At 35.4% G+C, this 15,371-nt stretch overlaps 3 protein-coding genes across 4 annotated transcripts; 2 read left to right on the top strand and 1 right to left on the bottom strand.

Annotated features, from left to right (window-relative positions):
- Nucleotides 1-981: 981 nt before the first annotated feature.
- On the top strand, nucleotides 982-3,855 carry LOC113232913 (protein-associating with the carboxyl-terminal domain of ezrin). 2 transcript variants are annotated; one of them, XM_026467815.1, is made up of 8 exons: nucleotides 982-1,194; nucleotides 1,279-1,464; nucleotides 1,536-1,675; nucleotides 1,762-1,871; nucleotides 1,954-2,283; nucleotides 2,363-2,550; nucleotides 2,682-3,486; nucleotides 3,701-3,846. In XM_026467815.1, the coding sequence occupies exons 1-7, from the start codon at nucleotides 982-984 to the stop codon at nucleotides 3,468-3,470; spliced, it is 1,956 nt and encodes a 651-aa protein (XP_026323600.1). In that variant the 3' UTR covers nucleotides 3,471-3,486; nucleotides 3,701-3,846. The 2 variants fall into 2 exon arrangements, with proteins under 2 accessions (XP_026323600.1, XP_026323599.1); XM_026467814.1 differs by having other exon boundaries at nucleotides 2,682-3,855.
- Nucleotides 3,856-4,426: 571 nt separating this feature from the next.
- LOC113232914 (1-acyl-sn-glycerol-3-phosphate acyltransferase alpha-like) lies at nucleotides 4,427-7,269 on the bottom strand. Its single transcript, XM_026467816.1, has 5 exons — nucleotides 7,075-7,269; nucleotides 6,842-6,975; nucleotides 6,569-6,750; nucleotides 6,326-6,491; nucleotides 4,427-5,780 (listed from the first exon to the last, which is right to left on the bottom strand). Exons 1-5 carry the CDS (start codon nucleotides 7,263-7,265, stop codon nucleotides 5,626-5,628), a joined length of 828 nt encoding a protein of 275 aa, XP_026323601.1. The 5' UTR covers nucleotides 7,266-7,269; the 3' UTR covers nucleotides 4,427-5,625.
- A 1,347-nt stretch (nucleotides 7,270-8,616) lies between these two features.
- Nucleotides 8,617-12,094, top strand: LOC113232882 (60S ribosomal protein L5). The gene is made up of 7 exons (XM_026467767.1): nucleotides 8,617-8,685; nucleotides 9,188-9,301; nucleotides 9,388-9,537; nucleotides 10,105-10,265; nucleotides 11,126-11,284; nucleotides 11,504-11,621; nucleotides 11,876-12,094. Exons 1-7 carry the CDS (start codon nucleotides 8,683-8,685, stop codon nucleotides 12,068-12,070), a joined length of 900 nt encoding a protein of 299 aa, XP_026323552.1. The 5' UTR covers nucleotides 8,617-8,682; the 3' UTR covers nucleotides 12,071-12,094.
- Nucleotides 12,095-15,371: the final 3,277 nt, after the last annotated feature.

The following is a 15,371-nucleotide window of genomic DNA, read 5'->3' on the forward strand; positions in this document are numbered from 1 at the left end:
AAGGTTATTATACAACTTCTGCGTACTTGGATGACAAAAATCCGTGGTAGTAGCCCGTTTAGCTCATGGAGGTAGTCTCGATCTCCGATGTTTCAAATAAAAAAAAATATTGTGAATGTTATTTACAAAGAGCAACCCCTAGAGTTTCTTCTCAGGGGAATCTGCCTTACGAATAAGCGGTAGAGTTTAACCATTGTGACGATTTCAAGTATAATAATGCTTACCTATGAAATAAAGATTATTTTGAATTTGACCACACCACAACCTCTTGTTGTTGGCTCCATCGTTTTCATTCAGTAACAATAAAACAGTAACATTAAAGGGAAAAAATATTGGAAAAGTATCCGGGAAAATATGACTCTTTTTAAAAATGGACATTTTTCCATGACCCAACACTAGACATAATTAAAAATCATATTTTTCAGAAAAATTAATATTTTTCCGGAAATTTTCCCTTTAATTTTCCACATTTGACGTTGACACCTGTCCAAAGTAAAAGTTATTAACCGAAAACGATGGAGCCAACAAGAGGTGGTGGTGGTATCATTGTTGGGGGTTTTTATTGCTCTTGTGAAATTATTTCAAATCTTGTTTTTCTTTTAGGTGGCTTTTCGCTACACAAGTTTATTTTATAATTCACGCTAAATAAAACTTCAAAAGATATTTTTAAACGTAGAACATACCAAGGGTCGTATTTCAGAACTCTACTCAATACTGAAATCAGGACTTGAGTATGATCTGAACAATACAATATATTTTCCCAATTTTTCAGCCCGGATACCACTGATGGATGTGGAGGGATATCAGTGACCATTGATATCCGCAAAGCCATAATACAAAAAAAAAACAGTTGTCATGTCATCAGCTGTCACTGTCATACCGCGATTTTGGGTTGATTTTATATATTATTGCTTATTAACACATTTTATACAATAATAATTGGATTTACCGCAACTTATGATAATACAATAAGCGGGTTACATGATGGGTAATGATACTTCACAGTTGAATGGTCTGGAGATCGAGGAAAAGGCTATTGATGTTACAGATTTTTGGTCTCATTATCAAGCCACTATTAAGGACAGCTGCAGGTATTTCAGTTTGAAATGTGATGGTTCAGTGTCAGTATTTAAAGGACAAGCAGCATTAGGCCCTCTGTGGGCAGTATCGTCGCCTCTGGAGAAGTTTTCAAATGTGAGTTCTACTACGCGAGAATGCACTTATTTTGCTTTCTAAGTTACGTTACTTTGTATTGAAATTTTTTTTCTCTACTTACAGAATCTACTAAAATATCGTCATCCATGTATAATCCGTTATATAACTGCGTGGCAACAGAAATCCACATATCATTTGGCTACAGAATTTGTACAACCCCTTTCATATGTATTGAGCTCACAAACACCATTACAGATTTGTATTGGGCTTAACAACATTTTAAGAGCATTGGTATTTCTTCATGAACAGGTTAGTTCAGTTCAATTTACATACCAATCTCATTGTCCTTTATTTTTGAATAATCAAGTTTGTTATTCTAGGCTGGAATGTCCCATAATAATGTGAGTATATCAGCAATTTATGTGACTGGAGATGGACAGTGGAAGCTTGGTGGACTTCAATATTTATGCTTGTTTAGTGAATTGATACCTGGTTATTTAAAACAGGCGAGAATACATAGGTAAGGACAATTTCAGTATAATTCTTATAAGCACTTAACTAAATTTTCTTTTATAAGGTTAATTAGCTACAGATATGTATTTGCAGGTATGACAAAGCTGTAGATCCAAATGAAGATTCTTATGAGATTACAACAAAGGTAGATCAATATGCATTTGCTGCTTTAGTTGAAGATGTATTCAAAGGACGCAATGATGGTAAGGCCTATCATTAATCAAGTGTAGGAAGGCTAGCTTAGGATGAATTAAAGTGACTGTAACCTGTTCCTGGTTTTTTCAGAAGAAGTACCACATCTAAAGGAATTTAAGAAGTATTGCAGAGATTGTCTGCAACACAATGAACCTGATAGAAGACCTGATTTGGCAGAAGTCCTTCAGCATAGTTTCTTTAATCATGAATTTATATCAATATATAAATTCCTGAACTTCTTACCTCTAAAGAGTGATGAAGAAAAAAGTGAATTTTTCTCTAACATTTTGGATAGCTTGAAATGTTATGATGAAGAGACTGTAGCAAAACAACTTGGAGGATTATTGCTTTCCAGACTAACCATGTTAGACCCAACTGCTAGAAAGGATGTTATACCTTATATACTTAAACCAAAAAATGGTAATTATTTATGTGTGGGCTTGTATAATTTTCATTAAAATATAAGATTAATTTAACATAATAGCAAATTTATTTACAGAGAGATTACAGAACACAGAACAATTAGGATTTTTCAGTCTAAGTGTATACAAAGAACATGTGAAGTCTAGAATTATGCAACTGTTTGCAGTAAGAGACAATCAGATAAGAATGCTTTTGTTGACACACTTTGCAACATTCGTACATGTGTTTTCACATGAAGAACTTTCACTGCATATATTACCTGAGGTATGCAAGAATTAATGGATTGAGAATTCCCAAATTTTGTTTCAATAATTGCAATGGCAATATTTTTGTATACTTTGTATATTTTTCTTTCAATAGATGTTATAGATTCATACTGCTTTTTTTTATTACAGCTACTTTTGGGCATTAAAGATATAGATGATAACCTAGTTGCTGCAACTCTGATATGTTTGAGTGAACTAGTGCCAATCCTAGGAGCTGATACTGTTATAGGTGGTAAGAGGTCAAAGCTATTTACTGATGGGAGACCTAATTCAAAAACAAATTTAACTACAGGAAAACCACAAGATGATCTACTATTTTTATCAAAAAAATCCTTAAGAGATTACCACTGTTCAGAAGATGTTTATGAAAACAGTAGCATAAATACATCTGAATATGAGAAAACTATAGTATTAAATGAGAGACCTTCACCTGTAGGAGGGGAATCAGTAGACGAAGAAGTTGTCTTAATGAAATGTAACAAAAACAATCTAGCAGACAGTGAAGACGACTGGAGTGACTGGGACAACACAAATAGACAATTAACAATAGCATCAAATAATACAGAAACCCATCTTGATAAAGAAGAAAGTGCAAATAGTAAGGAGAGTTCAATTAGCACTACAACATACATATTGGACACTGCCTCGAGAACAACAATATTACAAAAAGCTGCATTGGAAGCAAAGAAAAACATAGTAGATATTTCCGAGCTGGATATTAAAAATCAAAAACCAGAAAATAAGAGAACCAGGGAAGAGATTGATTTTTTTGCTGATATGATGCCCGTGATAGAGAAGCCAACAGTTGTGAATATTGCCCATAGGGATATTTCACAAGATTTTAGTAGTAAATTGAATTTTATTCCTGATCAAGAATTAGATGAAAATGAGGGCTGGGGAGAAAATTGGAATGAGTAGAAGTACAGTTTGCCTGGTAAATTAAAATATTGTATTAATTTAAAGTTTATTTTCGCGCAAAAGTCGCTAAAAGCTAGGATTTCTTTAACAGATTGCAAGTTGAAACTTGTATGTCAAAATTAGCTCAGCTTGCTGGTCAATAACTGGAATGAAAAGGAATTATAGTGTATTAACTACTATTTTGCAAGCATACTATTACATGTTTATAATTATCGACTATATACCTACAGGTGAATCCAGGAAATTACATACTAATCTGTGTCAAAATGAAGAAGACTAACTTTACGGCGTGGCGTGACCACGTGGAAGTATTGGAACATTCCCCAATGGCAATTAATATTACAACTAATAAATATTCATGACTGTGCACTAAGAGCTCCCTCATAGAAGTTAATTTTATACATATTTTACAATGTTGTTTTATTTATTATATTCTATTCATGTACATAGTTGTTTTTATCTTGTTATATATTATTTTATATAGTAATTGTTTTATTGTGTGAATTATTATGAATTATATATAGCTACAAACATTACAAACAATATAATGAAGTATGTTTAAAGATATTTAAACTTATTTCAAGGTGATCATTAAGTGTGTAAATAATTTAATCCTTATAGAATGTAACTTTAATGAGTCATTATATAATACAGGGTATATTGGTGGTACCCAAATGATCACCTTGAATAACATAGTATTTAATAATCTTTTCCTATAGCTACTATACTTAGGATAAAATTTACCCTGTATAGGTAAAGAAAACACTCTTTTTTTGGTTTGTGAACCTATGACTGTTTCTTGTTTTAAAAAAATTGTAACATTTCATGTATGTACTACCTATCATATTATTGCCATTTTTTAAATTAGAATTACCATTTTGATAATATAGAAGGAATTTCTTATTTGGAAATCTTATTTATTTATATCACACAAAATTTACAAAAGTTAGCGAAAACTTAGTGCCTGTGACAAGTTTATCTAAAACAATGTGCAATAAAGCAATATTATTTTAAGAAATGTGTAATATCTATTCCTATGTTTCATGGGACTTAGTAATTATAAATAGTTGTTTGATGATTAAATTATCAGTGGAAAATAAGTTGCCACAAGCACTTAAGTCCTACTGGTTTAACTAGCCTGGTGCTGATACATGCACAAACTCTCACAACCTCACAAATGAAGACACTTAATTGGCTAACCTTTACAAACACAGCCCAATTTCAATATATAGGCCCAATACTAATTTGAATGCAATTCCTAGTGAGATACTCAAACTTTTAGTTAATGAGTTCCCATGGACATCTTCATTTTTCCTTAAGTAATTGAGCTCTTACTATGCGCATATGCATTAATATTAGTACAGGGTCTTAATATTCTCCGACGGCGTGGTCCGCTGCCCGAAGCGATACCCCCGCGTGGCGCTATGCATGAACTCGTTTTGCCAAATTCACTAGCATGCCGCTTTGTGACGTTAGTACGACCTACGCCTTGCAAACACTGTTGTGTTTCCAACATTTAAAGTAGGTTCCTTTATATATTAAAATTTACAGAAGAACCTACTTTACTATTATTTATTATATGTATATTAAAATTTGTTTCTACGATTAAACTTAATTTTATATCAAATTGTAATTAATTTACAAATTTATATTATTTTGGAATCATATATAGGTACAATATTTGCCTCTTAGTAATTACGGGTGCGCCAAAATAAGGAGCGAGCTATACACGGCAGCGGGAACCAACGACGAGAAATCGATGCAGGCAGCAGAAGTCCGTAGACATTAGTAGTTCCTATTGAAACTTTTTTTCATCTTTTAATAACAATTCAACCATGGCAAAAGATGACTGGAACAATTAATGAGAAACTTATATTAATTAATCTAAAATGATCCTTAACTGTAAACAATAGTAATGACTTTCATTGGACTAATGTGCATAATTTGAACAATTAAAATTTGATACTGATTTACAATTAACAAATAACCGTTTTTGGTAACAACAGACTAGAAATTTCATTTTCAAATCCTTTAAACTTAAATTACAGGAATTTTGAAAATTGATATTTATAAAACAAAACTAACATTATTTTAACTATTATGAGTATCAATTTTTTTGCACTATAGGCTAGATTCAGTTGATGCATGTAGAAAGTTAAAAAGCAATTTTTCTCTGCATGACTAGATTTTTTGAGCTTTCATTGAACACTTCGATCATTTGTTGTCGCGTCATGTCAGAGAGTGTTTCCAGGTCATGTCTAGTCATACCTTTGGTAGATATGGGAGGTAGAGTAGTGATAACAACTTTTCCTGTAAAGTAAAAAATTTTTTTTTATCAATCTACTATGCATTTTGGACATACTCTGCATATTTTTATAACACACAACACTCATAGCCACGCACTATAGGGAAACCCTGTATCGCGGGTGCCAAGGGCACACATAGACAAACACAAATTACACCCAAACTCAGGAGTAATAAATGTAGGCAATTTAAATATTTCTCCCGGCCCGGGAATCGAACTAGCCTCCTCTCCTCCACGTGGCAGTCCAGCATGGTAACCCTTCGGCCCTGGAGGCAGTTAAAAAATCTACTCAAGTATTATACCGATGGAATACATTGACGCAAATAATTGTTTCTTTTTTTAATTTGGTGAAATTACAGGCACATGGACTTGTCAAGTTATGTCTCATCTCAGGGTGATTGGCGCCGTGGCAATGCCCCTCAGATCTTAGGGATTTCAAGCTCTGCGTGGCACTGCAACTGATATGGACTGGCGTGTTGTTTACCACCAGGCGCAAGACTTGTTCATCCTGTCACTTGGTAGCATAAAAAAAAAATGTACCATACTATACCTGGTTCAAATGTTTTGGATTCATTGTCTAGGAAGTAGTACTGACTAAATACAACTGGCATTATAGGAATTTGTGAGTCAATGGCTAAATAAAATGCTCCTTTCTTAAAAGGCTGTATACTGCCTTTGTTGAATCGTGTTCCTTCTGGAAATATCCATAGCTTTGTCTGAAATAATGGCAAGAAATAGATTTTTAAAATTTGTCATAAAATAAAACTTTCTAAAAATGAGTTAAGAATTTTACCTTATCTGCCTTTACTCTTTCTGTAGCCTCTTTCATAAGTTGCCGAGCTCGATCTGTTCTTAGGCGATCTATAAATACCAGTCCAGAGAGCCAAGCTCCGAAACCGAAGGCACCAGTGAACATCAACGGCCTCTTTGCCACCACCGTGCAGCGCTTCATACGAGGCCACATCTCAAACATGCCTAAACAATTTTTTAGATAAATAAAACATGCTGTAAGTACACTTTTGTTTTCTACTAAATTTTTGCCTGCTATGAACTAAGCTTGGCGTACCTAGAATATCTAAAGAACTTTGGTGATTGGATATCACAATATAACACTCGTCATTATCCCAGTGCTCCATTCCTCGCATTTCCCATTCTATACCAACTATGTACGAAGCATAACGGCAAAATCTGGAAGCAACGCTGTGAACAAAACATATACAGCATTATCAGAGCCCTACTGCAAGATTAATGGTTGAATTAAAAATAGTGACCGCTACATAAAAATAATCAATAACTTACACTAGGTTCGTAACATCGCGCGGATATAATAGCACCACAGGCAGTAAAATAGTGCACATAATCAAAACATACGAGTAATAAAGAAAAAACTTTAAATAATATCGAAAAACATTGCTTTTTTCGTACAAAAAGGGCAAAGTAAATATAAACCCCGCCAAAAATAATTCAGGATATGAATAAGAGGAAGCCATAACGAAGGCCTGCACTGAGGTGTTGCCATTACCAGCTACCCGTATTTTTGACGTCGGTTGCTTTAGTAGTGATGTCAGTTACTCACAGTCACAACTTTTAATCACAGTGACATACCATTTGTGGGCAACAATGTATTCATACATTGCGAAAAAATGTACTAAATACTTCACTTATATTGACCGAATTCATTTATTCTCGTACATGTTTTAAGATCTGAACGAATATGTGTGTGAGAAAGGTAAGTAAGTTCCGACACATTTTAAAATTAAATAAAAATATATCAATTACATCATGGTTGATAGATTTAATTACGATTGCAGTTTGAAGTAACTCGCATTTACGCCATTTATCTTTTGTTATCAATCATTGTTTACACACTGTAGTCTCGACCGGTACCAACAAAAATTACATACCACAGACATTGATTTGGCTTCGTTAAAATTTCAAATATCAAGTTTATTTACTCCTACTAATGTGTAAGATTTGAGACCCGCTTCTAAATCGTGAATTGTGACTTAGATGCACTTATAACTAATTTTACGATAAACATTATTACAATGTTTTTTGCTTGAGATTGAAGCGGATTCTCAGCAATTATTGCTACAAAATCGTTATTTTAAAGCAAAAACAGTTAAATTAAATTAAAGTAAATTTTGGTATATAGGTACACCCATGGAATTAATAAGTACTTCGTACAACTGGAAGGCTTACTGTGTATTGAAGCGTGCGCCGAGCGAGATGTCATAAATCTTGGTCCGTCTCTTTCTGACTAACAAACAGAGATGACGCCATATTATTTTAGTGTTGCCTAATGTAAAACAAATAAAACTTTCCAATAATATTTAAATATCGTGAAATAATATAAAGACTTTGATTTATTTGCGACCTATTGCATTCATAGTTGGTATGGTATTATTTACAAACATCTTATAATATTCATGGACAAAATGACGTATTGTTTTTATGCCAATTTTTTTTTATAGTCAACTACCGTATTGTATCAAATATCTCACATGGCAATTGTGCGAAAGGGACACACCAAGAAAGAAGATGTCTCACTTGAGCTCAGATCTCTAAGGAGATATTGGTTATTTAAAAAGTATTTTATAGCTATTCATTTAACGTTCATTTTGATATGTCAAAATAATTGCAGTGAGCTTTCCAGTTGTACGAAGTACTTATTAATTCCATGGGTACACCTTAATAACACAGTCACGACGGAGCCATAGACACAAAAGTTGAATAACACAGTCGAATCAAGTTGTTACTACGTACGTTACGTTACTTTACGATATAGGGTATTATTTTATTATTATCTATGGGTATAGGACACTATTTTAAAAAGTAGACTCCTTTTTCCGGTGGTGTCCGTCTGTGGATACCGGAGTCGTAAACAATTTTAGCTTTTATCGAAATATGGTGAGCTATTTTACTCAAAATATGTATAAAAGTGCATAGCTTGTTTCTTAATATGATTTTATGTTGTGTCCTTGCGGTGGATTATTTTACGATGAGTGAAGTAATCATGGATGTTTTTGTGAGACGATGTTGCATCAAGGCAACCTTACCTATGTGTGTAGTTTGTAATCGAGACACTTAATCATTGTGTCAGCGCGTTTCGATTTATTCAAGATATATCACCAAACACAGGAAATCGAACTTACTAGTAAATTTATGTATTACACTTATAACCTAGTTTCACCAAAACCTAATCTTTCATGATGAAATGTCGACACATGCGCGTCATATGAAGCTGCAGGAGAGATGAAGTGGATGTGCAGTGCCATGTTCTATGTGCTTTGTTATATTCCTCCTTGTTTTCGACTGTAGCGTTCCTGATTTTAATGTGTCTCTGAAGTCGTTCATCTTAAATGTAGATATATTGCATATTGAATATATCTAATTATGACTCTGGTTACAGGGTTTCGTGAAAGTCGTGAAGAACAAGCAGTACTTCAAGAGGTACCAAGTGAAATTCAAGAGGCGTCGTGAGGGAAAGACTGACTACTATGCCCGGAAGCGGCTGACTGTCCAGGTACATACTATGTTATTCCTATGCTAAGATATTACAAATTGTTGTTAGGTTGTGGTTATTCTAAATATTAATGTTGTAATATTCAGGACAAGAACAAATACAATACACCCAAGTATAGGCTCATAGTCCGTCTGTCGAACAAGGATGTGACTTGCCAGGTTGCATATTCTCGCATTGAGGGAGACCACATTGTGTGCGCTGCCTACTCACATGAGCTGCCACGCTATGGCATCAAGGTACTTTTTATTATTATCATTTTGGTTTGTTACTTAGTTAGTTCTTCCACTTATGTAGAGTTTTTTCATTGTTGTCTCGCTTTTATTCCACATATGCTATAAGTACAATGGGAAAGAACATTTTTGAAGTAATAATGCTTAGATATGTCACAAAACTGTATTTTATAGGTTTTACAGGAGGAATTTTAACTGGATAACATAAAGGGAATAAGAAGCATAAACTCTACTGTTATTGCGTAACAAGGTTTAAGACTCATAATAAGGATAATAATTTATATTACTTTTTAATTAACTTGCACTAACTTTTTTATGATTATTATCAGTTTAAAAAGAATCTTATAAACCTACTGATGCTGTTTTCAGATGAACACAATAGAAATAATCATTTATTCTGCTGTTGAATATTACATATTCCTTATTGTGAACTATGATGATCTAGAACGGGCGGTCTGAAGAGACGTACAAACTCACTTACTGTGTTGTTATGCGTTCAATACTGAGTCCAAAGAATTTTCTTTTACATTGTTCCCAAAGTTTCAAAATATTTAACTGAATCATTGTTTGTAGGTGGGTCTCACAAACTATGCAGCAGCATATTGCACAGGACTGCTGTTGGCTCGACGGTTGCTGCAGAGACTGGGATTGGATAATCTGTACCAAGGCTGCACTGATGTCAATGGAGATGAGTACAATGTAGAGCCTGTGGACAATGGCCCAGGTGCATTCAGGTATAATATCCAATACTCAATTGCTTATTGCATTTATTTGGTCCCACAAACACAAAGATATTACATAATTATGATGTGTCATATGGGACTCTTTTTAGGCATTGCAATTGGGTATTTGACAAGTACCAAAAATTTAATGCTTTTCATGAGCATTATAAAAATTACATAATAGATGGTGAAATGTTAAAATAGCAGTGAAATGTATTGAAAAAATGTGAAGTGAAATGTATTCACATTAGTGTGAATTTTATTTTATGTTTTTAATTTATATTCAGAGTTTGTGATGTAAAATCATAACATAACATCTGTAATGACCTTAACAAGCGACATACTAATGATTGTGCAGATGTGAAAATAGTATTAAATATTATATATAAATAATTATAATATAATATTTAATACTATGACATTTAAATATTATATATAAATATTAAAGATTGAATTTGATTTTGAAGAATTGAATTTGAGGCAAATATCCCCCTGGCAGCGGGCTCACTTAATACTTATCTATATCTTATATTAATTAAAATATTTGTTGAAATCATTAACATTTAAAAAAAATTTAATGTTATCCATATACATTTTTGCTCCAGAGTTACATATATTATAAAATTTTATTATGTTAAGCTGTCTGACTCAGACAGAAGGGTTATTTCTTTTTATAGATGTGTTATGACGCATTGACCATTTTTAACAGCAGGCTGACCATGATCAGTGGAAGACAGATTTGATATTCCATTTCTTCGACTCAGTGTTGCCTTGAAGCCATTGTCGTAGTGTTGTATTAAGTTAGGAAGGTACCTACTACCTATTTCCAAATAGGAAATGTTTCTCTGCAATAATAAATTTTAACTTTACAGATGTTACCTGGATGTTGGTCTAGCACGCACCACCACCGGCGCCCGTGTCTTCGGTGCCATGAAAGGCGCAGTCGATGGGGGTCTCAATGTACCACACTCGCTTAAAAGATTCCCTGGTTATGATGCAGAAGCGAAGAAATTCAATGCTGAAGTTCACAGGTATGGCACATTCCTGTTAAATTACAGCTCCATTCATCCTCTGAATAATAGAAGTATCTATTAATCGGACAGCCATAAAGGAGCTAAATCAACAGCAAAGTTTTTGGTTGTCAAAAAAAACGTATAATAATTTTCTTGAACCAATTTTGCACACATAAATGTCAAAAGTATATTTTTTAATGTTTATTTTTTTCTTTTGTTAAATTAAATATTTTTTAGGGCACATATCTTTGGTCAACATGTAGCAGAGTACATGCGCAACCTTGAACAGGAAGATGAAGATTCATTCAAGAGGCAGTTTGGCAAATACATCGAATTAGGTGTAAATGCTGATGCTGTAAGTGTATTGTTCTGTCCTTATATTTTTTGCCATAATTACGACGTCCGGCCAAATTACTGTTCATACTTTATTTATGTGCAGTGTCGAAAACGGACAAAATTGCTTGGCAATGTTTGCAATTAAACTAAGATTTAGATAATTTTTTTAGTTTCTCAATGTTGCCTACAATACCTGCAATTTTATCAATTTGAAGTGCCGAAAAGAACAAAAACATCAGGACAAGCTTCATTAACAGACCATTTTTGTAACAGATCGAAAACATCTACAAAAAGGCCCATGAGGCTATTCGTGCAGATCCATCGCACAAGAAGAAAGAGTCTAAGAAGGATCCAGCAAAGCAAAAGCGCTATAACAAGCGCAAGCTCACCTTGGCTGAGAGGAAGAACAGGATCAAGCAGAAGAAGGCGTCTTATGTCAAAAGGCTCCAAGCTCAGGCTGAAGCTTGAAATGACTTACAACAATAAATACTGTTGGACCTATTTTGTATCTTTCATTAATACCTAACCAATTATTAACTTTTCTAACTGAAGGCTCTGTTCACAAATGTGCGCAGGGTGGCGAGAATTGGCAATGTGTTATGGCAACAATGGCATAACCATGACTCTTGTTGTGCGGTTACCTCAACACATTTGCCTGCCGTTGCAGTGAGGAAACCATTCACACCTAAACAATACTTTCTGGCGACATTTTTATATGGCAATTGTTTGAATGAACAGGGCCTAACAACTATGTGCTATTACTACAACCTATTATTACTATAAACTTTCTTTAGAGGATACTCACTCGATGCACACACGCCCTCTAGATCACGATTACAAACTTCATCCACAGTCTGATTTCACACACTGCTGGGTATAGGCCTCCCGAAGTTTGCCATGTGCCACGATGCAGTGCTAGCCGCATCCGTTGGCGCCTGACGACGTTTTGTTCCACCTGTCATCACATTGTCTTGCTTTGATGTCCCGCCCAACCCCATTTGAATTCCATGATCAGAGTTCCAGCATCCTGGACTTGCGTCAGTCGCCGGATCTCAACGTTTGCAACTCTGTCTACAAGGCTGAACCAGAACGCCATGCTTGATGGCCCTCTGTGCAACTCTCAACCTGTAAAGGCTCCTGTGTGAGCGTCTATGTGTCGGCACCATACGTCATGGTGTTTACAATACATTGATTAAATAAGGGGTCTTCTGTGAAAACTTGTCTGATTTAAGGATGTCATCTAACTTGCCAAACGCAGCCCATCCCAGCTGGATTCTTTTTGAGATCTTTTTAGGCTGATGCTCTTTGCCAAAGGATAGAACATGTGCGAGATAGACATACTGATCGACTCTCTCCAGCCTCTTTTCCCGTTTCCTCGTTTACCGTGACAATGGTATTTGGGAAGACTGGAGAGATTCGCCATAACATCGTGTTGAACATAGTCATCCTCAGGCCAACTCTCAAAGAAGCATCATACAGTTGTTCCAGCATTCTTTGGAGATCGTCGAAACTTTCTACAAATAGTACGAGATCATCTACAGATCTTAGGTAAGACAAATGGACACCATTGGTGTTAATGCCGTAGCTATCCCTTTTAAGGGATCCCTGCAAAGTGGCTGAACCGCAAAGGCCCCGGAGCACATCCACGTAACGACACTGTTACGATTACCAACCGAAACAAATTTCAATCTTTTGTAAGTAAAGGATTCGCAAGTCACCCAAAACCCAAACGGCGGAGTCCGCTGTGCGAAGCGGTATTCGTGAAACAACGGTACGCACGAATCTTCCGAAAGTATTCGACAATAATTCTATTCTATTCTATTCTATTCGGACGGTTCTAGCAATGGCGTAGTGTGGCTGGTGCAGAGGGGGCCATGGCCACGGGTGGCACAGCAATGGGGGCGGCTGTAGGCACATAAAAGCACAATCGAGTCTTATTTTCTGAAGGTGACTGCAGTTAGTTGGCCTTGACTGCGCCATCGGATGAAAGGGCGAGCTGAAGGTTTCTAACCAATTAAAAATAAACTAAAACTAAGTGGGCTCTGGGCGCTACTCTCCAGTAGCCCCCCAATTTCGCCAGAAGAGCGTGCTACGGAAGAGGATCTACGCGAGTGTGCTGAAATGAGGGGCTCTACGAGCTCGCTGGCGACGACAATTATTTCGAGACGTAGTTGGCAGCAGCCGCCACAAAGGGATTGGAATGGGGAGGAGCAGAGTCGAAGTCTGCTTTCGATTGCATGTATCATGAATTGAGCTATTGTGGGGAGCCATAAGTCGGTCCGACACGTTGCGCATGAATCTATTTTAAATTGCCTGCACGCGGTGGATGAGGGCGGGTTTCGCCTATGTGAATATGACGCTAGCGTAAGTCCATGATTGAAGCCGAGCCAGCCCGAACGAACTATTTTTGTAATTGTAATAGAGGGGTATTAAATATAAGGTTGGCCTCGGGTGGCAGAAATCGACGTTACGTCACTGGGTTCTAGTAACCTAACACTACATTTGGCATGTTACAAGAGTGTTTTACAGTCTACCCACTGCGGCATTATTCTTTGATTTTGGGTACCACTGCACGTTGCTTAAATCCGAATGACTTATTTAGAAAATTAGTCATTCATTCGATTTTAGACATTCATATAAAATTGCTAGGTATCCCTCTATGAGCGGATTACCAAATTCTCAACTCAATCACACAATAATCTGTCTAAGGAAATCTAAGACTGTTCCAATCGTTCCTAGTGAGATCACTCAAGACTTTGTATTCGTAGTTATTATAACTCGTAACTTTACGTAAGGATAAGATAATTGTTTATAGCACTTTGAACATTGTTTTTTGTGTTTATTCCCACTAGTTCTGTTGACAGGACAACTGCTACTTTTCTTCCCATTTATCCTGTTAACAATAAATGGGATTTACGATTCCCAGTAGTTCTGTCCGATTATTCCCACTATTCTGTTATACCGCTCTGTTGATAGAAGTACAGGTATATTTTTCCCATTTGTTCTATGGTACAACTCTAGGCTGAAAACTCGTACACAGAACAAGTGGGAGAGACAATTCTCAGTAGTTCTGTGAAGAAAACTCTATTTATCAACAGAACAAATGGGAAGAAAAGTACCAGTTGTTCTGCCAAGAAAACTAGTGGGAGAGAAAAATCTCAGTAGTTATGTGAAGAAAACTATTTATTAACAGAACAAATGGGGGGAAAAAAGTACCAGTAGTTCTGTCAACAGAACTAGTGGGAATAAACGGTTTTTTGGTTCTATGTACATAGAAGAATGGCTGAAAATATTTCCAACGTTGACAGTGGTCTCACTACTTGTCAACTCTGTTCCTGTCTGGAAGGAGAAGGAAAGCTAGTAGAGTTGAAAAGGTTGTAAACCGCCTATGGGAAGCAATAAAATAGATTACTCGGTCACATAAATGTGTTGTCAATTTTATTATATTTTATTTATAGTTATTTTTAATTACGATAACTGTGAAAGAAGTGGCTGCAACAAAAAAAATGGTATAAAAACAGGTACAATATTAAAAAACATTCCCTACTTAAATACTATAAATGTGAGACAGTAGACTTGCCCTGAAAGGGCAGTATTTTAGAAAGAAAGAAAGAAAGAAAGCCATTTATTGCACAATCACAAACACGCATATAAACAAAAAACAAAAATAATAATAAAAACAAAAGGACATTGAGGAACAATAATAATACAAAATAATACAAAATTCATCGTCATGCGTGTCGCGACTAGTGCAAACGGGACTTGCTCA

Source organism: Hyposmocoma kahamanoa, unplaced genomic scaffold (genome assembly GCF_003589595.1).
Source record: "Hyposmocoma kahamanoa isolate Upper Pololo Valley unplaced genomic scaffold, ASM358959v1 78, whole genome shotgun sequence".
Lineage (NCBI taxonomy): Eukaryota > Metazoa > Arthropoda > Insecta > Lepidoptera > Cosmopterigidae > Hyposmocoma > Hyposmocoma kahamanoa.

Excerpts from the sequence above, each read along its gene's own strand:
- LOC113232882 (XM_026467767.1), top strand. Across the intron at positions 10,266-11,125 it reads AATGGCCCAGGTGCATTCAG|ATGTTACCTGGATGTTGGTC; the intron begins GTATAATATCCA and ends TTAACTTTACAG. Across the intron at positions 11,622-11,875 it reads TAGGTGTAAATGCTGATGCT|ATCGAAAACATCTACAAAAA; the intron begins GTAAGTGTATTG and ends TTTTTGTAACAG.
- LOC113232914 (XM_026467816.1), bottom strand. The coding sequence starts at position 7,265 with ATGGCTTCCTCTTATTCATATCCTGAATTATTTTTGGCGGGGTTTATA. Across the intron at positions 6,492-6,568 it reads AAAGAGTAAAGGCAGATAAG|ACAAAGCTATGGATATTTCC; the intron begins GTAAAATTCTTA and ends CCATTATTTCAG. Across the intron at positions 5,781-6,325 it reads ATCCAAAACATTTGAACCAG|GAAAAGTTGTTATCACTACT; the intron begins GTATAGTATGGT and ends TTTACTTTACAG.
- LOC113232913 (XM_026467814.1), top strand. The coding sequence starts at position 982 with ATGATGGGTAATGATACTTCACAGTTGAATGGTCTGGAGATCGAGGAA. Across the intron at positions 1,872-1,953 it reads ATTCAAAGGACGCAATGATG|AAGAAGTACCACATCTAAAG; the intron begins GTAAGGCCTATC and ends TGGTTTTTTCAG. Across the intron at positions 2,551-2,681 it reads CACTGCATATATTACCTGAG|CTACTTTTGGGCATTAAAGA; the intron begins GTATGCAAGAAT and ends TTTTTATTACAG.